The sequence below is a fragment of the Hemitrygon akajei genome, chromosome 27 (assembly GCF_048418815.1).
Source record: "Hemitrygon akajei chromosome 27, sHemAka1.3, whole genome shotgun sequence".
Lineage (NCBI taxonomy): Eukaryota > Metazoa > Chordata > Chondrichthyes > Myliobatiformes > Dasyatidae > Hemitrygon > Hemitrygon akajei.
Window position 1 is genome coordinate 27,008,415 of NC_133150.1, and position 27,328 is coordinate 27,035,742.

At 40.5% G+C, this 27,328-nt stretch overlaps 1 protein-coding gene across 1 annotated transcript in view; it reads right to left on the reverse strand.

Moving 5' to 3' along the window:
• LOC140717199 (LHFPL tetraspan subfamily member 5 protein-like) overlaps positions 1-27,328 on the reverse strand; it is a 114,503-nt gene that overhangs the window by 15,222 nt on the left and 71,953 nt on the right. Inside the window, exon 2 of the mRNA XM_073030508.1 lies at positions 10,862-11,098. Coding sequence (XP_072886609.1) covers positions 10,862-11,098 — 237 coding nt within the window. The remainder of the gene's footprint in view (positions 1-10,861; positions 11,099-27,328) is intronic.

The window sequence follows — 27,328 nt, forward strand, 5'->3', positions numbered from 1 at the left end:
CAATGAAGAGAGATATCGCTTCTTTCAAGGGGATATGCGGCAGTGACTTGGCGGGGAGGCGAGAGTAACTGGGAAATAATATCAGTGGTTCAGAGAGCTGATGAGCCAGCCGTAGATTATGCAGAATGTACATACCAATTGTTTGAGGAGTATTCAGTGTTAGATAATCCAGGGAGGAATGGCCCAATCTTCCTAAAAATGCTGAAGGAACACCTGAGCTCAGCCCATTAGGAAGTTTTAGATTTGGGGATAGCAGTGGGATTGACCTGTTCTGTGATAGTATCATGGGCTGGTGAGATGGACCGAGGAGAGGGAAGAGAAGTCATAAAGTCGCTGTTGTGGATGTAGCTGCTGTGACATCACAGAGGACTTGCCAACAAACAGGGCACCTAATAAGGAACTGCTGGAATAGATGTGAAAGGGTAAGGGAAAGGATTTGTTAGAGCTGTGGCCCCTCAGGACACGGGTGGAGGTAGTGTCCTGAAAAGAATCAGAATCAGGTTTATTATCACTGACATGTGTTGTGAAATTTGTTAACTTAGCAGCAACAGTTCAATGCAATACATGATAATATGGAAAGAAAGAAAATCAGAAATAAGTAAATCAATGCAGTTATATAGAATAGATTAAAAATTGTGCAGTACAGAAACAATATATGTGAGGTAGTCTTCATGGGTTCAATGTCCATTTTGGAATCATATGGCAGAGGTGAAGAAGCTGTTCCTGAATCACTGAGTATGTGCTTTCAGGCTTCTGTACCTCCTTTCTGATGGTAACAATGAGACGGGTGTCACCTTTTTGAGGCACTGCTCCTTGAGGATGTCTTGGATACTACAAGACTAGTACCCAAGATGGAGCTGATTAATTTTATGACTCTCTGTGGCTTCTTTTGGTCCTGTGGAATAGCCCTCTGTACCAGACAGTGGTGCAACCTGTCAGAATGCTCTCCAGAGTACATCTATTGACGTTTTCAAGTGTTTTATTTGATCAGTTCTTCAAACTCCTAATGAAATATAGCTGCTTTATAGCTGCCTCGCTAAGTTGGGACCAGGTTAGATTCTCAGAAATCTTGACACCCAGCAATTTGCAATTACTCACTCTCTCCACTTCTGATCCGTCTATGAGGATTGGCTTGTGTTCCCTCATCTTACTGTTCCTACAGTTCACAATCAAATCTTTTGTCTTACTGACATTGAATGCAAGATTGTTGCTGTGAAACCACTCAACAAGCTGGTATATCTTGCTCCTGTATGCCTTGCCTCCTGTATTCATCTGAGATTCTACCAACAATGGTTGTATCATCAACAAGGAGAAGTTATTTTCACCAATCTGCACAGAATATGGTCTTCCAGTTAGGAAGTCAATAATCCAATTGCAGAGAGAAGTGCTGAGGTCCAGGTTCTGTAACTTATCGATCAGGATCGAAAGACAGGAAGGTGTGAGGATCACTCACCAAAGCAAGCAGAATCCATAGCAGCACCTTCTATTTTGGATTTGACGGCCGAGTAGATTATAGAGCTGGTGAGCTCAGCCTCGGTTGCCAGTGGTGGGTATCCACAGAAGTACACAAGGTTTATTAGGGGGCTGGTAATGTAAAATGTTTGTGGACACAGGATTGTCAGTATCAATAACTGATCTACCCTTGCCCATGACTGGAGAGGTGATTTGCATTACCAGTGCCCAACGTGAAACAATGAGGGCAGAGGGAAATCGGCCCCAGGGTACTTGAGTTTGAGTGAGTGCAGCTTCCTGTAGATTTTTGAGTGTGCCCAAACAATGAAGGGGAAACATCCTGGGGATAGACACATTGAGAAAGGCAGGTGTATCATAAACTCAGGAAAAGGAGAAATAACATGGACAAGTCAGGGACAACAATCAAATGCGAGCACAGAGTAGCTAACAAGGCCCAGAGAGACAACAGTCCCGAGCAGGGAGGATAGACGGAGATGTGTGGGAATCATGTCAGGAGGTCCCAAGGGTTAGGACCAAGCACAGTCAGGAGCTGTTAGATGTAGTGCTGCTGCCTAAGGTGATTACAGTAAAGGCTCACCAGAAAGGAGATAGTAAGGACAGAAAAGGGGATAATAAGGAGCAGAAATGGAACAAGTGGGAAGACATCATTGGGAAGCGGGCAACAGCAGAACAGGAAACAACAGAAATAGAAACTAAAAATGCCAGTTTAGTAAAATGACATGGAGATGTGAAGGTCCACTGTAATTAGGATAACATTTTGAGGGATTGAAGAAAGCAGCAACAACATAGATCAGAGAGAGCCAGAGGGAGAGAAGATAGTCCTCCCACAGCCAGGTGACTAAGTCATGGTGAGGGAGATGCCTGAAAAGACAGATTTTGCTCCCAGGTGGATAGGACCATGGGTGGTTCTCCGGACTAATGAAACCTGTGTACAGTCCTGGTGAGGCAGCCAGTGGAAACACTGGACTCAGGTTAAACCATATGACTCTGCCTGTCACCCTCGCAGACAGAGCAAGAGATCAGTTGTACCCCATTACAATGTCATTGCAGAGAACCGTTGAACATCAGTCTGCTGCACCAGTTCTGACCACACTTGACCCACAGCAAATGCAAAAGCAGAAGATGCTGAGAGACCGTGATAGCAAGCAATGAACAGCATGCTGAAGTAACTGTGCTCTGAAATGAAGGCCAGTTGCATAGCTCAGGATGGAAAAAAAAATATTGGGGAAGATAAGTGGGAAAGGATCCAAGTTACAGCAGAGACGTCAGGTTTCACATCGTCAATGGTATGGCAGATTGAGAAGGAGAAGAAATTACACACAATCTGAAGGCAATCACTCCAGCCTGAGAGGGGAGTGAATACAAATAAGCTGGGCCCTTTCGGTGGTTGGGCCAGTGATTGAGTAGCCATTCTGGGTGGGTAGTTGCCGGGGTGAGGTCCATGCAGCCATTCATATTGAGACCCCTCCAACCCGTCCTTCAACGATGAAGGGCTCTGAGCATCCTGACAATCTTTTGTCATGGAGTGCGAACTGTTGCCTGTGAGCCTGATACACTTACCTTGATGCTACCCCTGACCAGGGAGCCGCTGCTGAGTCTTAGCTATCAGAGAATGAAGGGGTGAAGATAAAGAAAGTGATTAGCCTGCAATTGGCCCCAGGGAAGGAGGCAACAGACATACAAATGACAAAGCTGCATTTTAAAGACAGTCAAATTTCTGGAACAAGCTTTGCTGAGAGACTTGTAGGTAGCTATTAGGGATGTAGATGTATGTAGGGATGTGATAGGTAACTGGGGAAAGGGGTCCGAAGTACATGGCATTTTTGCTGCCCTACTTGATTATATCCATCCCTTATAGTTTGGCCTTTCCTGCATCAAAATTATTCTTGTCCAGTAGGGCCAAGAGGAGGGACTGTTAGGGTGTATTCTGGAATTATGGTGTGTAGTAAATATTAATTTCAACAGCAACCAGTCTTCAGATCTGTATGTGATGGGGTTAATTGCATTCTAAGAAGCACTTACTGACCTGCGATGTTTGCATATGCATGAATGCAACCCAGAGTCAGTGGGGATTAACATTCATTTTTGGGTGTCTGGAGTGTTGGTGTGAGGATCAAGGTGTATGAAAACTATATGTAAATCAAAGGAAGCATTGTGGATACACTGTAACTATAGAATTATCCTGCAGTTACCTTTGATCTTTAGCATATACAAATGTCTTGTAATATTGGGTCAGGGAGATCACTTCTTCCAAAAGCGTCTCCAGTATGATTCCTGGTTGTTTGGCTGAATAAAGACTTCTATATCCACCAGCTTTAGTGCCTCTCCATTGACTTCATTCCCAATCACAACATCAATCTCCTTATGTTAAGAGAATATTGACTGTATTTCTGTTGTGTGGTTGATCTTATTAAGAGTTCAGGATTCCTTTTCCATACTGCGTCTTCATGTTAAAAATGCATTTCACAAGGAAAAGATGTGAGTTTGAAGTGGACAAAACTCTGTAACTTTCACTTAGGAATTGATGGTCTTTCCCAATAGAATAGGAAATCCACAAAACCTTCTGAAATGATTATGCTTATATTTTTCTTTCCTGTTAAAACTCGTAGAATTTTGACGTTATATAAGAGAGAAGTTTAATTAATCAAAATCCCTTACGAATTACTGTTTTGAAGGAGATTCCATTTAGTTGATGGACTAGATTGCACCAAGGACAGACAATTCATGAGGAGAAAATTGCTTTGAAGGTACTGTTTGCACGTCTGGTGTTCCAGACTTCCTACCACATAAAAGGATGGATCACACTGGAGGTTTGATGCTGCACATCTGACCTCCTGTCCTGGTCCTGGGCTCCACCAAATCCATCATTGAAAATATTACTTTAATTTAATGTACTGTTTTAATTTATACTTCATTGCTTTAAGTGAGTTTATGATTTTAGTGAAATGAACTCATCATATGCATACTGTCCCTTTTGTACACTTCATTTTAAAGTCAAAGCTAAGTTTGCTGTCATCGACACAATCAACCAGATGCACGAATGCACTGAAAAACTTATTTTCAGCAGCATTACAGACAATAGCATCAGATACACAACATTTGTAAGAAAAACAAATTATACAGGAAAAAACATTTTTTTTCCCAAAAAATGAGAAGTTCATTGTAGTGCAAAGTGGGCCTGGTGTTGCTATATTGGGGTAGTGATTAGTGCTGCACAGGTTGGTTCACAAACTGGATGGTTGAAGGGAAGTAGCTATTCTTGAACATGGCGGTGTGAAACTTCAGTGTTCTATATCTCCTGCTGGGTGGTAGCTATAAGAAAAATGGCATTGTCCAGATAGCGGGAATCTTTGATGATAGATTATTTTATACTTTATTTTATCAAGTTTCCATACTATCGGAGATTAGAATCCTTGTAAAGGCATTCAGACAGCATAAGCAATCAAAAGACCATAGTTTAAACCGCTGGAAGCCAAGGCATTGTTCACTCCTACTCTGCTGCATGGAATAGCCATGGAAAAAGTGTCTCAGATTTGTTGGGAGTCATGTAAATTGGTGTGGTGCATCAGTAATAGAGTGGATTAAGCTGTGTTTTGTGCAGGTAATAAACATAAGTTACTTGATCTTTTGCAGCCATATGGCAAACAATGAAGAGTCTGACTGCAACACGCAGGCTGTGTCTGGCCCAATGTCTCTCCTTACGTGAAGGGAATATGGATTGTCCATTGTTAAAAACTTGCAGGTTACCTAATCCACTTTGCATCCTTCACCTGCATCTCTGACTTTAATCTGCAGCGAGCATCATTTCAAATTCAGATTCATATACATAGTTATTTCCTCAGACCCCAGAGGGCAGAACCCTATATCTTTCCTTAACAAAAAGGCTTGGCAGAGGAAGTACCTCTTGCAGCAAATGGCAAATTTGCATCTTCCCCAGAACATACTGGTGCAATTCTACACTACCATCATTGAAGAGCATCCTTACATCAGCCATTTCTGTCCGGCATGGTGCAGCATCCTCTCACAATGTACAAAAACTACAAAGAATTGTCAGGTCAGCAGGAAAGGTCTTTGGTTGAATCTTCCATTACCATTGCTTGCATTGCCCATGACAAAGAAGCAAGCTGGGAAAAATGATTGCAGGTACTACTCCTTTTCCAAAAGCTGCCTTCTGGAAAGTGTTGCAGGGATATTAAAACAAAAAAACTATGCCATCTTATAAGTTTCTTTCCCCCCCACCCCCCAGACAGTTAATCTGATCAACCGTTCTAGTTAGCCCTCCCACCCCCTTTATCTATTACTCCTGTCACTGCACAGTAGACACTTCAAACCACTTTTTATAATGCTGTTTACATTGTAAATACATGCTAGTTTTTATTTATGCACATTTTTTCCATATCAGTCCTTTAATCTCTAACTTAATTAGTTTTTAATATATTTATTTTTCTGTGTTCTTTATTCTTAATACTTTTTGAATGACCAACACACTGTTATGTTTTGTAATGCGAAGAGAGAGGAAGAAAAACAAGAGAACCTGGGAGACATGTATAAAGTTGTTGCACTGATGACGTGGTGGCGTGATGACGTATGCCATTCACCTACTTTTATATATAATCTGTAATGAATTATTTCAACAACAAAGAATGCTTAATTGAATGATATTTATCTACAATATTACTGAAATATTAAGTACACAACTCACACTACAGCAAGTTCCTAATACATGTGAACGTATGTAGCAAATAAATTTGCTCCTTGATCCTAGACAGCTGTGCATTGTTCTGTTGTGTCAGTAGGCAATTAAACTGGTTTGAGTAGGTCAAAGTTATTGTCACACTGAAAAAGGTCAACAGTTAGTTGCAAGGAAGGAGGATGAGAAAGGGGCTAAATTCCTTGTCTATGTGCCATGATGTCATAGCACTGCTGGTTTGGACTCTTTTCCCCCTTCTGTAGGATCCTTCCCGAACTTCCCTAAGGCTTTTAACCTGGAAGCCAGGCCTTCCTCTGAGAGCTGCTTTGACTCCACTTCTCACCTGACCTGGATCTGGCAGCATTTCTGTGGTGTTTGGTGATTTAAAACTTGATGGCATGCAAAGGCAGCAAAATAATTTGTTGGAGTGGATTCAGAAACCAGCACAGAATTAAAATCTACCACAGAGCTGCAGCTTTGACAATCTAATAATAGGCACTTTTGTTTTAAGCTCCCACCAGTTGATGTAAATGGAGATTAGGTCTTCTGTTATAATCAATAAGCTGACTGAGTGCTTGCTAATTTGAGACTAAGTGGGACTAAATGAGACTGAATGGGAGATGGGCTGCTTAGGAGAGCTGGTAAAAACAGAGAAACTGGCAATATTTAGGGGGCATTTGGATGCCATGTGAACCAGCAGGGAATAAAGGGATGTAGACAATGAGCAGGAAGATGGAATTAGTTTAGGTTGTCAACATGGTGGGCCATAAGGGCTGCACCTGTGCTGCACTGTTTTACGTTCTATGTATGTTCATCTGCAAAGGAAGTGAACAGTCAGAGGCTTTGACCAATGAAGCCTCAATGTAATCTATTTGTTTTTTTTTTATCTAAAGAGAAATTTTCTTCACTGGCTTTAATATTATCTTTAATTTCATCTGTCAGAGTGGAAAATTGATTGTATTAATATAATGTACAACATTTCAAGGTTTATTATGTTCAAGAGAAAGAAAGTTACAATGTACTAGATGATATTTTTCAGTCAAAGGGCAAAATATTTTTTTACTACATACACAATACAACAAGCCCAGTTGAATGCATTTCATCACATGTCTGATTTTCCTGATGCAGATTATTTCTAGAATGAAATATCTCATTCATTCTAGAATAGTGGACCATTTAAAGTTAATTAAAGCAGTTTTACATGTAGTTTATTACCAAGATCATATACTCAATGGTCACTTTGTAAGGTACACCTGTACACCAGCTTGTTAATGTAAATATCTAATCAGCCATTCAATTGCCGGCAACTCAATGTATAAAACTATGTAGACGTGGTCAAGGAGTTTATTTGATGTTCAGACCAAATATCAGAATGGGGAAGAAACAGGGATTGTGCCGGAGGATTGGCGTATTGCTCATGTGGTTCCATTGTTTAAAAAGGGTTCTAGAAGTAAGCCTGGCAATTATAGACCTGTCAGTTTGACATCAGTGGTGGGTAAATTAATGGAAAGTATTCTTAGAGATAGTATTTATAATTATCTGGATAGACAGGATCTGATTAGGAGTAGCCAGCATGGATTTGTGCGTGGAAGGTCATGTTTGACAAACCTTATTGAATTTTTTGAAGTAGTTACGAGGAATGTTGACGAGGGTAAGGCAGTGGATGTAGTCTATATGGACTTCAGCAAGGCCTTTGACAAAGTTCCACATGGAAGGTTAGTTAAGAAGGTTCAGTCGTTAGGTATTAATGCTGGAGTAATAAAATGGATTCAACAGTGGCTAGATGGGAGATGCCAGAGAGTAGTGGTGGATAATTGTTTATCGGGATGGAGGCCGGTGACTAGCGGGGTGCCTCAGGGATCTGTTTTGGGCCCAATGTTGTTTGTAATATACATAAATGATCTGGATGATGGGGTGGTAAATTGGATTAGTAAGTATGCTGATGATACTAAGGTAGGAGGTGTTGTGGATAATGAGGTGGGTTTTCAAAGCTTGCAGGGAGATTTATGCCGGTTAGAAGAATGGGCTGAACGTTGGCAGATGGAGTTTAATGCTGAGAAGTGTGAGGTTCTACATTTTGGCAGGAATAATCCAAATAGAACATACAGGGTAAATGGTAGGGCATTGAGGAATGCAGTGGAACAGAGAGATCTAGGAATAACAGTGCATAGTTCCCTGAAGGTGGAGTCTCATGTAGATAGGGTGGTGAAGAAGGCTTTTGGAACGCTGGCCTTTATAAATCAGAGCATTGAGTACAGAAGTTGGGATGTAATGTTAAAATTGTACAAGGCATTGGTAAGGCCAAATTTGGAATATTGTGTACAGTTCTGGTCACCGAATTATAGGAAAGATATCAATAAATTAGAGAGAGTGCAGAGACGATTTACTAGGATGTTACCAGGGTTTCAGCACTTAAGTTACAGAGAAAGGTTGAACAAGTTAGGTCTCTATTCATTGGAGCGTAGAAGGTTGAGGGGGGATTTGATCGAGGTATTTAAAATGTTGAGAGGGATAGATAGAGTTGACGTGAATAGGCTGTTTCCATTGAGAGTAGGGGAGATTCAAACGAGAGGACATGATTTGAGAGTTAGGGGGCAAAAGTTTAAGGGAAACACGAGGGGGTATTTCTTTACTCAGAGAGTGATAGCTGTGTGGAATGAGCTTCCTGTAGAAGTAGTAGAGGCCAGATCAGTTGTGTCATTTAAGGTAAAATTGGATAGGTATATGGATAGGAAAGGAGTGGAGGGTTATGGGCTGAGTGCGGGTAGGTGGGACTAGGTGAGATTAAGAGTTCGGCACGGACTAGGAGGGCCGGAATGGCCTGTTTCCGTGCTGTGATTGTTATATGGTTATATGGTTATAAATGTGATCTAAGTGCTTTGACCGTGGAATGATTGTTGGTGCCTGATGGTATGGTTTGAGTTTCGCAGAAACCACTGATCTCCTAGAATTTTCAAGCACAACAAACTAATCTCAGATATTATAGAGAATGGTGCAAAGAACCAATAAGAAAAAAAATCCAGCAAGCGGCAGGTCTGTGGGCGAAAATGATTTAATGAGAGAGGTCAGAGGAGAATGGCTAGACTGGATCAAGCTGACAGGAAAGCAACAGTAACTCAAATAACAACACATTACAACAGTGGTATGCAGAAGAGTATGTCTGAATGCACAACACATTGAACCTTGGAGTAGCTGGGCTAGAGCAGCAGAAACCATGAACAAACACTCAGAGGCTACTTTATTAGACACAGGAGGTATCCTTTCTCGAGTAAATACAAATTGTGATTTTAGCAGAGCTTTCAAAGCTGAAACAAATTCAGCTATTTATCTATTGCTTCAAAATAAACTGAAGCTACAAAATAAAACATCAGTGTGAAATTATTTCTGTCTGAAGTCATACCAGCATCTGAGTGATATTCATATTGCACGACGATAAGCTCCTGAGTACCCTATTAATAAGAACAGCCTATCTTCAACCCAGAGATACACATATACTGTAGTGATACCAAACTCTGACCAATTATGTTTCACTCTTAAACCCTGAACATTCTCTACACACAGTTAGGTCTATCTACCCCCTTAATCTTATTTGTATTCCCAATATTTCACGCTGTTAAAGTAATCATCCTTTACATAAATTTTCATTATTACTTCTTCCCCAGGTTGTCTTCTGTGCACATCAGTGATGAGATGTCACTGAAGCTTGGAGAAGAACACTTACTGAATTGTTACTTCCAACTATTCTGATTAATTATTCGCTTAAATTCTCCACCATTCCAGTTCCTCTTCCCAAGCCGTGAATCATTCTCTGCAATTATTAGGGAGATATTCCTCTTCCATGTTTTCTAGATGAATGGGTTTTGCACATGCTAGCAGGAGGCGGAGGGGATTTGCATACCATATCTAGCTTTCCTTGCATAGTTTGGTTCAGGTCACGTGGAGGAGCGTTAACAACAAAATTAAATGTGGCGCTCCACTTGGGTAGTAAAGCTGTCAATTTTATTCAAGAGATCCATTTTCAAGGTATCATTTTACAAACACTGATTATGTGTTTTTAAATATAAAGAGAATGTTTGAGATAGAATGAGAAGTAGAGTTTTTTCTATCAGGGCTAAGGATATAATAGGCATTTCTTTTACTGCAGTGCTGAATGCTGGCAGTTAACTCACTTCTGTAAAAATATTGTAGCTTCTCATTACATCATTTGGTCCCTCGGTTCTTTAGTGCATTTTAGTTTTATTAGATAACATTCAGAGCAACACAAGTTGGCCTAATGACATGCTCAAGTCTGAAGGACTCACTGATATTGAAGCACCCTTAGGAACAAATTTGTTGGGTGGAAGCATAGGACCAAAAAGCAGACATTGATAGAGGCAATAAAATGTCAGAATTACCACAGATCTCTGGGCCTCTTTTATGGTTAGGCAAAACTGCAGTGAAGGAGTAGTAATACCTGGCTACAACAAATTGATTCTCTTATCATGCTGCTGAAGTGCAAGTTCATGCCTGCTGTTGAGTCAGTCTTATGATTATTGATCTTATACAATAAAGTACATTTATGATGCTAATGGTCTGTCTCAGGAGATTCAATCTAATTGAATCTTTGCATTAACCTCAAAACAAAAGAAGTCTCCGTGACAGAATTAAACTTTATTCAGACGCAATTGAATACAACACAAGATGCACAAAATCACTTACCTTTGTTTTCCACTTTAAAGTCTTCAGGAAGAAGGCTGTCCTGCCTGTTGCCGAGCACAAAAGCCAAGAAGGACAGGATGAGAGCATCCAGGATCCCAATGATGGCTAAGATGTAGGCCCAGCGAACAGAGCATGCTCCCAAAGTGTACTTGTCAGTTTTGTTCCCACACATTTGTTTGACTGCATCTGAATCCCAGCCATCAGGGTAAATCATGCATCCCATTATGAGGCCAGTTGCTAAAGGGAAAATAACTTCTGTTATTTCAGAAATATGCAATAAACATATTGGGATTTCATGAAAATTCAATTAATTTGAGCTGTGATTTCACAAAACAAAACTTGTTTCATACTACTTGTTTCAATTCTTGTTTTAAATGGTTATATGAGACCATTTTAGTATACATTAAACTTTTACAAACAAAATACTCCTGCAATTTTCACTTTCAACAAATGAAAGCAATGCTTAAGAAAAGTAATGTAGAAATGAACTGATCACATTTCCCTCCACAGAGGCTGCCTGACCAATTGAGTTCCTCCAGCATTTTGTGTGTTGCATTTGGGAGAGTTAAAGTCGGGTCATAAATTCCCCCAGTTCCACATTTAGCATTTTACGTACGTCTGATCTGTTTGGTCCAAAGATGAAAGGAGCAGGCAACCACTTCCCATTCAGTTGCCAAATTAATTTAATTTTCATGCTGTTTGCCTCTAACTGATATCGCTAACTGGCACCAATATACTGCAACTGCAGGCAATTAATTTTAATCACTTCATTTAAAAAGCATAGTGCCAGATAGTTGAGTAGATACCTTTTGCTAAATATTGAACAAAGCAACAGTGCAAATAGAGTGATGGAATCATAAAGCCACATAACACAGAAACAGAACCTTCAGGTCATCAAGTAGCTCCGTGTACTAATTCCACTCACCAACATCTGCTCCATAGCCTTTGAGTGCTTGTTTAGATACACCTACACCTGCATTGCCTCCATTTCCCAGATGTCCACCTTCCCTGATCTTCACGTCACCATAACAGGGAAAGGGTTCCCCTTGTCCTTACCGACCACTCCATGAGGATGTTCTTCTCCATAACTTTTGCGAATTTCAACAGGATCCTACCACTAAACACATATTTCCTACTCCACTCTCTGCCGTCTATAGGAATTTTTCTCTCAGTGACTCCCTTGTTCACTTGTCCCTGCTCCTACACCTCCTTCCCTGTCACCATTTTGAACTCCAAACAGTTCTTCCAGGTGAGGCAACACTTCATTTGTGAGCCTGTCAGGGTCATCTACTGTATCCAGTACAGCCTCTACTACATCAGTGAGACCGGATGTAGATTGGGGGAGCCTCTTCATCGAGCACCTTTGCTCCATCAGTCACAAAAGGTGAGATTTCCAGGTGGCCAGCCATTTTAATTCTATTTCCCATTCCCATTTTCACATGTTGGTCCATGGCCTCCTCTGAAGTCACAAAGATGCCACTGTCACGTTGGAGGGGCAACACCCCATATTCTATCTGAAGAGCCTGCAATCAAATGGCACAAACGTTGATTTCTCTAACTTCTGGTAATCCCCCCCCCCCCCCTCAGCCTTCTCTCTTTCCTCTCTATTCCCCATTCTGGTTCCCTCTTACCCCTTCTCTTATCCTCACCTGCTTATCACCTCTCTCAGATGCCCTTCCCCATTCTCTTTCTCGCATACTCCATTTTCCTCTCCTATCAGATTCAATCTTCTTCAGCCCTTTACCTTTTCCAGTAATCACCTCTCAGCTTCTTACTTCATCCCACCTGGTCTCATCTGCCACCTGCCAGCCTGTACTCATTACCCTCCTCCCACCTTCTTATTCTGGTTTCTTATCATCTCTTCCTTTTCAGTCCTGATGAAGGAGCAAAACATCGATTGCTTATTTCTCTCCATGGATCCTTCCTGACTTGTTGACTTCCTCCAGCAATTTATGTGTAGCTTATTCATAATTTTGTTTACATCTTTAGGTCACCCTCAGTCTTCTCCACTCCTGGGAATACAAACCCAATCTGTGCAGTTTAGATTTACAACGCAAGACCGGCAGCATCAATAGAGGGGAATAACAGTTACGTGACGAGATCCTTCATCAGGACCGGAAAGGAAGGAGGCAGAAGATGAGGGAAGGAAAGAGGTAGAAGCTGGTAGGTGACAGGTGAGACCAGGTGACAGGAAATGTGGGTGGATGGGGAAGGGGAAATGAAGCGGAAAGCTGGGACGTGACAGGTGCAAGAGGCAAAGGGTTGAAGAAAGAGGAATTTAATAGGAGAGGGGATGGAAGAAAGGGAAGGAGGAGGAGAACCAGAGATGGTGATGGGCAAGTGAGAAGACAAGAAAGGTGAGAGAATAGATAGAATAGGGAATGGAAAAAGAAAGAAGGGGGTAAGTAATGGTTTCCCCTTCTGTCATGATGAGGCCTTACTGAAGTTGAAAGAGCAACACCTCATATTCTGTCTGGGTAGCCTCCATGAACACTGATTTTTCTAACATCCACTAACTACTCCTTCTTCTCTGCTTCTCTTCCTCACCCACCCACTTTTCCCCTCACCTGGTCTCACCTATCACCTGCCAGCTTGTACTTCTTCCTCTCTCTCCACCTTCTGCCTCTGTTCCCTTCCTCTCCTGTTCTGATGAAGGGTCTCGGCCTAAGACATCAACTGATTATTTTCCACCACAGATGCTGCCTGATCTGCTGAGTTCCTCCAACATTTTGAGTGCATTTAACAATTCTTTTAAGTCTTGATGGATAAGTTTTCCTTCAAACAAACCTTTAACTTCCCTTCACTGACTTTTGAAAGATTGGTGTCCTACACCACTGATACTAACCCTCTCTCTTGCAAATTGTGGATCCATACATTATGGAGCCACAGTCTCAAACTCTCTTATTCACACACATCATTGAATATTTTCCCACTGTGGACATTATCATCACCAAGAATTAGACTAACAGATTTGTTTGTTGTGGTAACTCCAAGTGGTTTAACTTTTACGACATAGATTTGCTTTTTAAGGAGTCATCCTGTATTTTTTGAGCTGATGTTATGTTACCCACTTTCCCACTTTCTACCTTTATTTAACTGCCATGGGAGAAAAGTAATTAGTAATATTGAAGGAAAAGGCATTCAAATATTCTCAGGCATAAGTGAAAGCAGTATGTAATTAGGAAGAGACACCAACCTGGTTTTCACAAGAGTACCAGAGCATTTATTAACTTCTTCAGAGACAGCAGCTATGTTCAAAATGCCAAAAAAAATTACATGATTCAATTAAATCCTATTTCTCCAGCTAATGATGTGACAGAGATATGAGACAGTAAAGTGTAGATAAGAGCCTTCAGAAAGACATCTTCCTGGACCTGATTAATTTTGAGCATTTCATATCCTTGCAAGTTATTTGATGAGACTGCTGGATGTGTAATCAATTGATCTCTTGAGATCTATGACATTGTTGCTTCCAGTGAAGAATTTCTACTGGTGAAATTGCTGGCAGCATCATAATATGTATATATGTAAAGCCAATCCTGTTAAACTTTAATGGTGATGGTAATTATAAATGTAAATCTTGGTGCATTAGATTCATTAATGATATGGATGGAAACTGTAGGATCAGACTTTTTAAGGACTAATTTAACATTATTCTATATTTAGAATACGTAATCAATCTTGGATTTATATTTGTGTTTTTGTTATTTGTTAATTTTCAATTTGTTTTATTTAATCTCCGGTCAGAACATAAGGATAAAAGACATAGAAACAGCTTTAGGCCATTCAACAAGAACATAAGTAGCTGATCTTCGGCCATTTGCCTGTACTAACAGCAGGTCACTTGGTTTTTTAAATGTTTAAAACTCTATCTATCTCTGAATTGAATATACTCATAGCTCTTCTGGGTAGAGAACTTCAATGATCTGTAAACCCCAAGGTAAAGAAAAGGCTATTCATCCGTGACCAGACTCTATTTTGAGACAATGACACTTGATTTAAGTGACTCGGCCAATTTTTAAAAAATAAATGTTGATATATTTCTTCGATTCTTCATTCACTCTGCAATAATTTTCCCCTACTTTTGGGAGGATTTCCATGTCTACTTCTCAGAAAGCAGGCACTTCCTGTTCAGTTTCCAGAGCTAACATTCTTCTCCTCCAACTTTATCCCAATTCTTTGACAAATGGAACTACCCCCCTTCCTTTTCTATTTTGCCCATTTCTTCTAAACATTAAGTATCCTGGAATATTTACTTCCTAGTCATTGCCACTTAGCAGCTATGGCTCTGTAGTAAGTGCTACATTGTACCTATTTATTGTTCTTTCTGCCTTTAATCCACCTATCTTGAATAGAGTGTGCATTCAGATAAAGATTCCTCAGCTTTTTTAACACCTCCCACTCCAACCCCCACCCCCCACCCCCATCTTCTACCCGTTTGGTTTAAAGTGAGATTATCCCCTCAGAGTTGATTTTAATTCACACAACAGGATCTTTCTTCCACCCATTCAAGGGCCCTTAGCATTTTCAATGATTCCTCCCATCCATCCAACAATCTCTTTGACCCCCTACCATCAAGTAGGAAGTACCATAACATTAGGACAAGGACTGTTAGGATGGGAAATAGCTTCTTCCCCCAGGCTGTGAGACTACTGAACTCCTTGTCACCGCTCAGGTCTCACCAAGCATGAAGTGCCAGTAGCGTTATACTGTTTACTTTTTAACTTGTAACGTAAGTACACCTTATTAGTTGTTAACTTATTTGTGGTCATATCATTTTATGTGTTGTGTGTGAATTATACGTATTGTACTTGCATTTGGTTCGGAGGAATGTTAACTTGATAAATCTTAACAAAGCACAATGATGCACCTACAGAGCCCAGGTTGTGTTCTAACAGAGTGTTTAAGTCTCGGCCACATTGGTTAGGAGAGAAGGTAAGCAAGCTGAGAAAACCTTAACTGTTATCTCAACAGGACCACCAACACCACCTCCCACCCCGCAAGCCTTAACTTCTCGCTCTTCCAATAATTTCACGATTCTCCTGAAGTTCAGATGCAAATTACCTGCAAATAGCCTGGTTACCCAACCCAAGCTTGACTTGTCATCGTGGTGGCTATACCTCGAGGTCAAGGATGATGGTCTTCGTTCTGTTTCCACAGAGCGAAGACACCTGTGCGTGTATTTGTTTAACGTGTACTTGATGTTGCACTCCAAGAAGCACACGATACTTCACAAATCAACCAGCTGATTCCAATGGCATGGAAACCACGACGATTGGAGCTGATGGGTTTGTTGCAGCCTTCATCCGTAACTTCATCCGCCTGTTCCACCGTTGAGTTCTTGGTTGTATTGTTCTTTGTCAGGGACCTCACCCTTGACCTTACTGCCATGGATGACCTTACCAGGAGCATAGCTCCAGACTGCATCGCTCTCAGGATCTCAGGACCACACAAGCTTCTCCACCATGACAAGGTGACAATCCATGGAGAAGCTTGACTACATTTGTAGGTCAGGGTGACTTCAAAAGCATTTAGGTTTAGACCTCTTGTTTTTCCAATTCTCTTGGCTTCTTCAGCTTCTTTGCATCACTCCTTTAAATAAGTTTCCTTATCTTTCCTTGCTATCTTCTTGAACTTTGCATTCAGTTGGAGGTATTTGTTACTTTTATCCATAAGGTTTTCTTGGCAAATTACTGGAGTAGGTTGCCATTTACTTCTCCAGTGAACTATATTTAGTCTGACCCCTCTGCCATGACCTGATGATCTTGAGTAGCTCTACATGCTATAGCTCATAGTGTCGCTGAGATACACAAGCCCCCTCACCACGACAATGTAATGGTCCATGAGGAAGACACCAAAAAAAAGATGGCAAGAATACACAGAAGAATTATTCAAGAAAGATCCCAACAGCGAAGATGCCTACAATGACTCCCTCATCGATCTAGAGCCGGATATTCTGGAAAGTGAAGTCGAATGGATGATAGAAAACATTGCCAATAATAAGTCTGCAGGATGAGACAGGAATCCAGTTGTATTGTTTAGAAACTTGAAAGGTGATGGTGTAAAAGTGTTACATGAGATTTGCCAGCAGATCTGGAAAACCCAACAAAGGCCTTTAGACTGGAAAAGATCAGTTTATATCCCAATTCCCAAGAAGGAAATGGAAAGGAATGTTCAAATTGCCATACAATTTCACTAATTTCACATGCTAGCAAGGTAATACTAAAGATTATGCAAACAAGACTCCATCAATATATGGAATGAGAACTGCCAGATGTACAAGCTGGTTTTAGAAGAGGCAGAGGCATCAGAGACCAAATTGCTAACCTATGCTGGATAATGGAGAAATTGAGGGAATTCCTGAAAAGTATTTATAAGTTTTATTGACTACTTTAAAGCCTTCAGCAGTGTGGACCATAATAAACTATTGCAAATCCTTAAAAAAATGGGGATACCTGGACATCTGATCTGCCTTATAAGAAATGTATGAAGATCAAGAAGCAACAGGTAGAACTAAACACGAAACAACAAACCAGTTCAAGATTGGGAAAGGAGGCTGCATACTGTCACCCTACTTATTTAATCTATATTCTGAACACATCATGAGGAATGCTGGTCAAGAGAACTCAAATGTTGGAATCAAAATTGCCGGATGAAATATGAACAAACATGCAGGTGATACCACTCTAATGGCTGAAAGTGAGGAGGATCTGAGGAAATATCTAATGAAAGAAGAAAGTGCAAAAGCTGGCTTGTTGCTCAATATTAAGAAAATAAAGATTATATCAACCAGCCCTATTAACTCCGTGGTAATAAGTGGAAAGGAAGTGAAAGCTGTGATGGATTTTGTCCTCCTCAGTTCAAAGATTTCTACAGATGGTAACTGCAGCCATGAAACTAAACGGTGCTTACTTCTAGGATGGGCAGCAATGGCAAATTTAGATAAAATACTGAAGAGCAGGACATAACATTGCCTACAAAGATCCATGTAGTCAAGCCTATGGTATTTCCAGTTGTGATGTATGGCAGTTGAGCTGGACTATTAGTAAGGCTGAATACAAAAGAATTGACGTCTTTGAACTTGGATGCTGGAGGAAAGTGTTAAGAGTTTGTTGGACAGCAAGAAGATCCAACAAGTCAATACTTGAAGAGATAGAGCCAGGCTGCTCACTAGGAGGCTTGATTATGAGACAAAAGCTCAAATATTTTGACCACATCATGAGAAGACAGGATTCATTGGAGAATCTCATGTTAGATAAAACAGAGGTAAAAGAAAGAGAGGACGACAGAGGCTACGACGGATAGATAATATTACTCAGACAATGCGTATGATCTTGGGGGATCTTAGAGAGGCAGTCTGCAACAAGAAGGCTTGGTGTGCAGGAGTCCACGAGGTCACGAAGAATCAGACTCGACTTAATGACTGAACAACAACAAAGGTTCAGACCAGATTGGGTTGAGATGTGACAAGGCTCTGGAACAGTGGCAAATTAGTTCCAGGACCATGCTCAGTGTTTGGATTTGGGATGGTTATTGTTTGCTTGGGTTCAGGTTGGTTTTGAACTTAGTACCCAAACTGATCTCTCTGCTTCATTCTTTAATGCACTTCCCCTCCCTCCCCTTCCCTCACCCACATACAATGCAGGCTATGATGCTTCCTCCTTCCCCCACCCAATTCAATCAGGCCAACGAATAATGACTATTTCCACTCTCTTGAGACAGCTTTGGGATTTAAGATTGAATGGTACACTTTCTATAAAGAAAATGTGCAACGGCTGTTCAGCTTGGGCCTTCGGTTCCATTGAAGTGTGCTGTGAATGGAGCCCTGTGACCTAAACAGTCTTAGATATCTAACTCCAATTGTCATCCACTAGGATGTTTAGCCTGTTTTCTGTCTTGTTTAATTGATATGTTTACCTCTTGTGGCTCATGAACATGCACATCGTATTGTGGTTTCTCCTAGACAGCAACTAAGTCCCACACTGCATTGATTCTGAGCCTAGTACGCCATAGTCTAGATATTGCGACCAAAACTGCACACACCGCTACAAATTCTGTGTTCTTTTAATTCTTTCAAACAAAGTATATAACTTCACATTTTCCCACCTTATATTCCATTCTACAACCTTCTACAAGGGCATTGATGAGAAGCACTCCCATGAGAAAGCAGCATCCATCATCAAGGATCACTCAATACTAATAAGACCAATGAACTGATTGTAGACTTCAGGAGAAGGAAACTGAAGGGCCACAAGCCAGTAATCAATGGAGGAATAGAGCTGGAGAGGGTCAGAAAATTTACAAGAACCTCAGGATTTGCACCACCAGATGAATTGAGTTGACTTTATTACTTACACCCTTCATAGAAACATAAAAACATAGAAAATAGATGCAGGAGTAGGCCATTCGGCCCTTCGAGCCTGCACCGCCATTCAGTATGATCATGGCTGATCATCCAACTCAGAACCCTGTACCTGCTTTCTCTCCATACCCCCTGATCCCTTTAGCCACAAGGGCCATATCTAACTTAATATACATCTGGAGTAAAAATCTTTACGTTACATCTTTGTCTAAATGTGCAATGTTTATAGTAATTTATAATAAATAGTATGTACAACAGGACATTCAATATAACACAGAACTACAATTGTATCAGCATGAAATAATCAGTCTGATGGCCAGGTGGAAGAAGCTGTCCTGGAGCCTGTTGGTCCTGGCTTTTATGCTGCAATATAATCTGCACAGTTCTGATGCAAGGTTTTTCTCCCCATAGATACTGTTTGACCTGCTAAGTGTTTCCAGTATTCAGATTTCCGGCATCTGTAGAAGCTAGCTCATGGTTTTACATATATATGTTAGATAGTGGAGTAAGGGGTGATGTCATACACAGAAATGTCACAGCTCTTAATGATCAAGACTTAACAGTTAATCAATCTATTGGAGGTAAATGTTCCATCCATATAACCATATAACAACTACAGCACAGAAACAGGCCATCTCGGCCCTTCAAGTCCGTGCTGAACGCTTACTCTCACCTAATCCCAACATAACCAAAATTGAAAATCCGACATTGAAACGGTTTGCAGATGAATAAATCCCTTGATTCATTATCTTACAGATAGTAAGGTAATTTCTATGCTGGACCATTGAATCTTTCACTGCGAAAAGAATTGTCAAGATAGCACTTAGTCAAGGCGCAAGTCACAACAGAAAGAAAGATTACTTTTGAGGATCTGTCATCATGGACTCCTGCTTTGGCTGAGTACATTTTGCTGCATAAATGAAGGTTGTTGTATGGGGCCTAATCATGTTCTCAAGATTGAACACAGCACTTTACAGCCATCGGAAGACTTTGAAGTGTTGTCACTCTTCTTAGGTATGCACTCTAATTAGCCTTCAGTAAAGTCTTACAAAGAGCGGGGATAAAAGCTACAGTGCACCATCCTAATTTATACATAACTGTGATTTCTTTTGCAAGTTTAAAAAGGCCTCTTAGGGTAGTGAACCTCATCCTAGGAGTTTCTTACAGTTTTTTCTTACCACATTTTTACAACTGCTGTATCAGATTTTGAAATGCTTTATTAAAATAATTGAAACTGAAATTTTATATTTTAGTTAATAATTAATAGAATAAAAATAGATATAACAAAGGAGAGCACAGTGATGCCGCTAGCAGATCTGTTGCCTGACAACTCCAATGACCTGGGTTCTCATTGAATTGGTTGGTAAATTGGCTCTAGTGCGTGGCTGGGAAAATTAATATAAGGAAGGAATCAATGCAAAACTAGAAGGAATAAAACAGGTTAGGATAGAATTCATATGTCTGGTTGATGGCTGCCATTGCCTGAGTTGACTCTATAGCTTGAGTACCATCACTGAACGTATGGGATTGGAATTAAACTTCAACAAGGGCATGCTTCAGGCAGGAGCAGGTCAGCCATCAATCAAAAACCCAGTCTACTTACACTCTGTGCAAAGGAGAACCTCTTCAATTTGATCATCCATTTTGCGTCATGTCCTATGACGTGGGTGATCATGGCCTTTCCATGACCATTATTGTTCTTGGGAAATTTTTTTTACAGACGTGGTTTGTCATGGCCTTCTTCTGGGCAGTGTCTTTACAAGATCGGTAAAGACACTGATCTTGGTTTGTAGTAGACGTTGGTGGATAGGCTGTCTCCAGAGACAGAAACAGAAAGATCTAGAAAGGGGAAGGAGGTGTCAGAAATAGACCAGGTGAATTTGAGGGCAGGGTGAAAGTTGGAGGCGAAGTTAATGAAGTCGACGAGCTCAGCGTGTGTGCAGGAAGCAGCCATTATCAATACTCTTCAGAGATTGTTTGCCTGGCATCAACAGTTCCATAACCAGGACTTGTGATATGCACTAGCTGCTCATGCAACCATCCACCACTGCTCCCATGGCTTCACGTGACCCTGATCAGGAGGCTAAGCAGGTGCTATACCTTTCCCAAAGGTGACCTGCAAGTTAGCAGAGGGACGGAGTGCCTTACATCTCCTTTAGTAGAGATGTATCTCCACTTTGATACAATTTGATACAAGTTTGAAAAGGCATCTCTCTTGATAATTGAAACTATACTCGGTGGAGTTCAGAAGAATGAGGGGGATTTTACGGAAACACACTGAATATTGAATAGAGTGGACGTGGAGAGGATGTTTCCTAAAGTGGGGTAGTCTAGGATCAGAGTGTACAGTCTCAAAAGGACACCCCTTTTAAAACAGATGTGAGGGTGAATTTCCTCAGCTTGCGGGTGGTGAACCTGTGGAATTCATTGCCATAGACAGCTGTGGAGTGCAAGTCACTAAGTATGTTTAATGTGGAGCTTCATAGATACTTTATTAGAAAAGATATCAAAGGTTACAGGGAGAAGGCAGGGAGAATGGGGTTGAGAGGGAAATTAAATCAGTCATGATCAAATATGGAGAAGATTCGATAGGTCGAATTCTGCTTTCAAGTCGCATGGTCTCATGGAAACATATAATAAGTGGATAATTAATTTATGTTTCATAAATAAGATTCTTTTCAAGCACTGTAGTATGGCACAAATTGTGATAGGAATGAATTAAAATCATTAATCAAGGAGTGTTTTTTTATCGCTATAAAGCATGAAACATTGTTATCAAGATGCCATTCATGTGAAAGAAAATGTTTAAAAATCCTGATTAGTGAATTATTTGGTAAACATCACAGGTTCACCATTGATTTGATCCAAGATAGCTGATTTGCACTGGCATTAGTACTCACAGGCCTTATAGTCTTTGGGAGAAAAAGGCATCCAACGTTTGCATCCTTTATCATTTTTTCTAGACAGTAAATGAGAAAAGAATTGGACTCAGCTGTAATGGAATTAAATTGCCTTTCAATATTCCAAAACAGTAAGAATGATCTCTCTTTGGGGAACCACAATGGCCAATACTCTTGGAGCTGGGAAGCAGTAAGGTTAAATCTGTTGAATATGAAAATTCAACTGTCCTACACACTATTTTCCAGATTTAACTTGAATGTGTGCGAATCTATGTCAAAATCGTTCAGATATTATATAAATTATTCAATTTCTAGTCAATTCTGAGCAGTTTTTAAATTTATTTGAAGTTGTAGAGGTTTTGCAGGATTCTTAGAAATCATCATCAAAAGGAATGCTGGAAGATCATACAGAATCCATGGGGCTAATTAAAAGGCAGGATTGTGGGCATCAATAAATTCTCAGTGATCTCTGCTGAATTGCCATTTAGCTTCCCAATGAAAAAAAAAATCATTGAAGCTTTTGCTTCAAGTGGCTTACTTTTGGATTTTTGAAGGCATTGGCACTGATTCTGTAAAGCTGAGGGTATTGTCTGCAGAAAGGCGATCTAAGTTCCTCTATATCCTCACTGACAATCAACTTTGCTGCACCTCAAGGATGGGTGCTTAGCCCTGCTCTACTCTGTCCACGCCCATGACTGTGTGGCTAGGCACAGCTCAAATGGCATCTATAAATTTACCGATGACACAACTATTGTGGGCAGAATTTCTGTCGACGGCTAAGATAGGTGAGCACGCACCAGCTGTGAGAAGGATGGTGCAGCCTGAGTCTCTCCCAAAGTTCCAGCTAATGTTGGGAACATGTCAAGTATGCCCCTGTCCACTCGCTGTCTCCACAGTTCCAGTTTGGCTTTGAAAGCAGACACTTTATCTGCCAACTTGAAGACAGTTGTCATTCTCCCCTAAAGTGACAAATTGAGTTAATTGAGCAGGTTGAAGATGTCACACAAATAAATGAGTTTTGCTGTCCACTCGCTCGTCACTGAAGTGTGCTGCCAGTGGTGACTTTTTTCCTGAAAGAAATCTCTGTAGTGGCTCTCTTAACTCAAGAACTCCGGCCAGGGCTCTCCCTCTTGATAGCACCTGACTTCAGTGTGTAAGAGAAGGTGTTTGTGCTCTGCATCCATTTCCTCGCAAAACTGCTTTTAGGGCTTTTGCTTTGATGTGATTGATAACTTCAACAACGTCACTCAATATGCTGTTGCGATCAGGTGACATTTTTCGGCTAGCCAACATTTCCCTGTGTATGACAGTGTGTAGACTGGCATTCAGGAGCAACTTCTTTGACTCGGGTAGTAAAACCAGACAACCGTCCAGTCATAGCTGCAGCCCCATCTGTGCATATTCCAACACAGAATGACCAGTCCAGTTTACCTGATGTGTAGTCATTCAAAGACTTGAATAATTCTGCCCCAGTTGTGTTAGTTGGCAGCGGCAGTGCACACAACATATTCTCGTGCACATTGTCTTGAAATATATATCGCACACAAACCAGCAGTATTGCCTTGTTGTTGACATCGGTAGACTCGTCGACCTGGACTGCATCCCATGGTGACTCGTTAAGCCGTTCCAACAGCTGTGCTTCAATGTCCTCCGCTATGTCATCGATTCTCCTTGAAACTGGGGTAGCTGAAAGAGAAACCTGTGCCATCTTGTTAGCTGCAGCTTCTCCCAACAGTTCACGGCACATGTCCTTGGCAGCGGGCAGAATCAATTCTTCCCCAACAGTGAAAGGCTTCTGAACCTTAGCAATACGGCTAGCCACTAAGTACAATGCTCTCAGAGCAGCAGCATTTGTGGAGGTGGTGGCTCTCAGCACTTGCTTCTGTCCCGCTTGCTCACGTTTTATCCACTCAAAAAACTCAAGTTGTTTGTCTTTAAGTGCAGGGTGCTTGGACTCAAGGTGCCGAAGCAGTTTTGAGGGCTTCATTGCCTCATTAGACAGCTTGTCTCCACATATCTCACACAGGGGGCTTGGAGCGTGCGAGTCACCAGTCCCATTAAAGCCATATTTTATGTATTTATCATATTTTATATCATATATAAAATATATCATATATCATATATATTTTATATCATATATCATATCATATTATCATTATATTTTCTGTTGAAGGAAGCTTTCTTTTTTTTTGCAGTCTCGGCCTCAGCTCTCTCTATGTTATCATCATCGTTAGGCCTTTTATGTCCCCTACCACCTCTTCTAAAGAAACCTTCAAGCGACGTTTGTTTTTCACTCATCGAGTAGTTGCTGAGAACGAGCTCTGATCTGAGCTGAGTTGGAAAGGTCAGGCATGGGCTGGAATGTGGCGGCAGAGTCCAGGTCCTGAGCATATCGAAACAACAGGACCCAGTTCTTAGAGTGAGGAATGAACCAATGTTTGGACGATTTAAACACCAATCCAGATGGACTGTAAAGGCACGGTGTCAGGACCGGGGGTAAGGGTCAGTATGGTTCTGCTCATTGCTTCATGACGTTTGCTCCACTCTTCACTAACTGAAGCTGAGGCTGTGGGCCTTCCTGGGCTGCCCTAGGCTTTGCGTCTATGGACTCACTTTCATTCTGAATGCTGGTGCTTGCTTTTCTTGCTTGCATGATTTGTAATTTATTTCTCTCCCTCTGACCATTGGGCATTGGTCTTTTCTTTAAATGGATACTTCTGGGTTTTTCATTTTGTGGCAACTTCTAAGGAGATGAACCTCAAGATAGTATAATAAATGTACTTTAGACTTTTGAAGTTTTGAACAAACCAGCCAAAATGAGTGCTGATACTGTGAATGTAATGCAGGAACATTTAGAATTGAACCATTGTTGATTACAGATAGCTTTAGGTTTCATAAGTAGAATCTACAGCAAGGGTGTCCATATCAGCATATGTGCCTGAATTGAAGAAGTTGTCTGAGCATTATCAGTTCAGTAATGAGCTTAATAACGCACTGAAAGATCATTTAGTTTGTTAAATCTTACAAGACAGTATTCAAAAATGGCTCTCAAACTGAAGCACAACTTACATTTGAAAGAGCAGTTGAAGTAGCTGTGTCAGTGGAAACAGCAGAGTTGCAGTCAGGAATGAAAGTGAGCATGAACAAAGTTGTAACCAGCCTGGTGGAACAAAATTTGCTACCATTGTGGCAGGGGCTGACATACATCAGCCAATGCAGATTTAAAGGTGAAACTTGCAGAAAGTGCAACAAAGTGGGACACATAGAAAGAGCATGATGGACAGACAAAAATAAATGGACTCACAGGGAAGAGAAAAAGATAGAAAGTCAAGTTGCAGTTTCAAAAACAGTATTAATCTGCATGTTGGTGATGAAAAATCTGATAATGATGAGTGTGACACAGGACTGAGTAGCTTTGAGATTTACAATGTGAAAACTAACCAGAGACAATCAATGTGGATTACAGCATTGTAATTGTTCCTAGATCCTACTGCAGACAGAATCTTGGAATGGGTTTTATAAATGTGCTGAAGCCAAGTGATGAATATTAATGAATACCATTATGTCATCTTGGGCAGCGGTAACAATATTTATTTATTGTGATAGTAATTGTTGTATTTGCACAGATTGTCTTCGTTTGCACATTGGTTGTTTGTCAGTATTTGTGTGTGGATTTTCATTGATTCCATTGTACTACTTTATTCTACTGAACATGCCTGCAAAAGAATGAGTGTTGGTTGTATATGGTGACATATATGTACTTTGATAATATACTTTGAGCTTTGAAAATTAGCCAGTGTGTGCACTTTGGCAAATTTGTGCTTTTCCTAGCTTCTCTTGTGAATGGCTTACCATCAATTGTGCTCATGTGGCAATTCATCAATCCAACTTTAGTCACCAAATTCAAATGAATTTATTCAACCGATATTCATTCACTTTCCAACCGTAAGTTAAGATATGCAGCAGATTCCTTTAGACTTGGCATACTGCTTTCATTCTGTGGCACACCAAGCTCTTTGTCTGTTTTGAACGTACCAGGAGATGTAAACCACAAATGCCTTCAGATCTGGCTGATGACTCCGTAAGACTGTAAAAGCTGTATGTCAGTTTTAATAGTTTTTATATTTTGTTCATATGTACTTAATAGCTATTAAAGTTGAGGTAAATATTAAAAATCAACCAGAATTTTCAAACACATAAATAAATAAAATGGGGAAAATAATTTTAAAAGAGTCCTACATTTCCTATTGAAATCAGTGGGGTCTCAGCTCCTGTCCAAGGTCTAGCTCAGTACATGAAGTAATTTCACAGCAGAAGTGCTAGGGGACCATAGGAAGATTGGGCTTCACTCCTGGGCTACATATGAAGTTCAGATGTTCTGCCATTTACTGTACATGAGCTAAATGCTAACGGTTTGAACATGAAGCCACTAGAAACATTCGACAGGATCTGGCTCAATATCATTATCCTGGCAATAGCCTATATTTTAATGTAATAACATTGAAATTGTCAGTGTTTGGAATTATTACAACATGAAAGTGACAGCAACATCACTGAAAATCCATAAAGTGTTATTTGTGATTCCCCACTCAATTTGCTATCTTCTCCAGTGATAGTCAGAAGTTACACAGTTGACAGGTTATACAATACCATATTTCCAATACAAAATACTTTCACACATGTTACATATTTTTGGACAATATATAAATGAATTTCCAGTGATATAAAGCAGTAATTATTGGAAAGAAATTTCTTTGACTCTAAAGCACTAACTTAGTGTATGTATATTGTAAATCCCTCAGATGAATAATTCAAAATAAAAAATAATTACTTTTTAAAAATCATAATATTCCAGCTTCCAACTTGTACAGTGTACATGTTCCAATCTATAACTCAAGTTTTGTAGGATACTTAAATTATTAGTTTAAAAAATGTGCAATTTAGTTCTTTGTTTATTCACTACAGAAATCCTTCAAAGTCATCAGCTGCTCAGCCTGCTTGATGACATTTTTTTGAAGGCACCACAATCCTCCCAGATCTGACAACTCACACTTACTGAATTTGAAAAGGAGATGCCTGAACTGCAGACTTTGCCAAACCGGAATGGGTGGTTTTCTTCAGGAACATCACGGACTAGATGGGCTGAAAGGCCTGTTTCTGTGCTGTACTTTTCTATGACTCCATGACTCTACTAACAACCTTGGC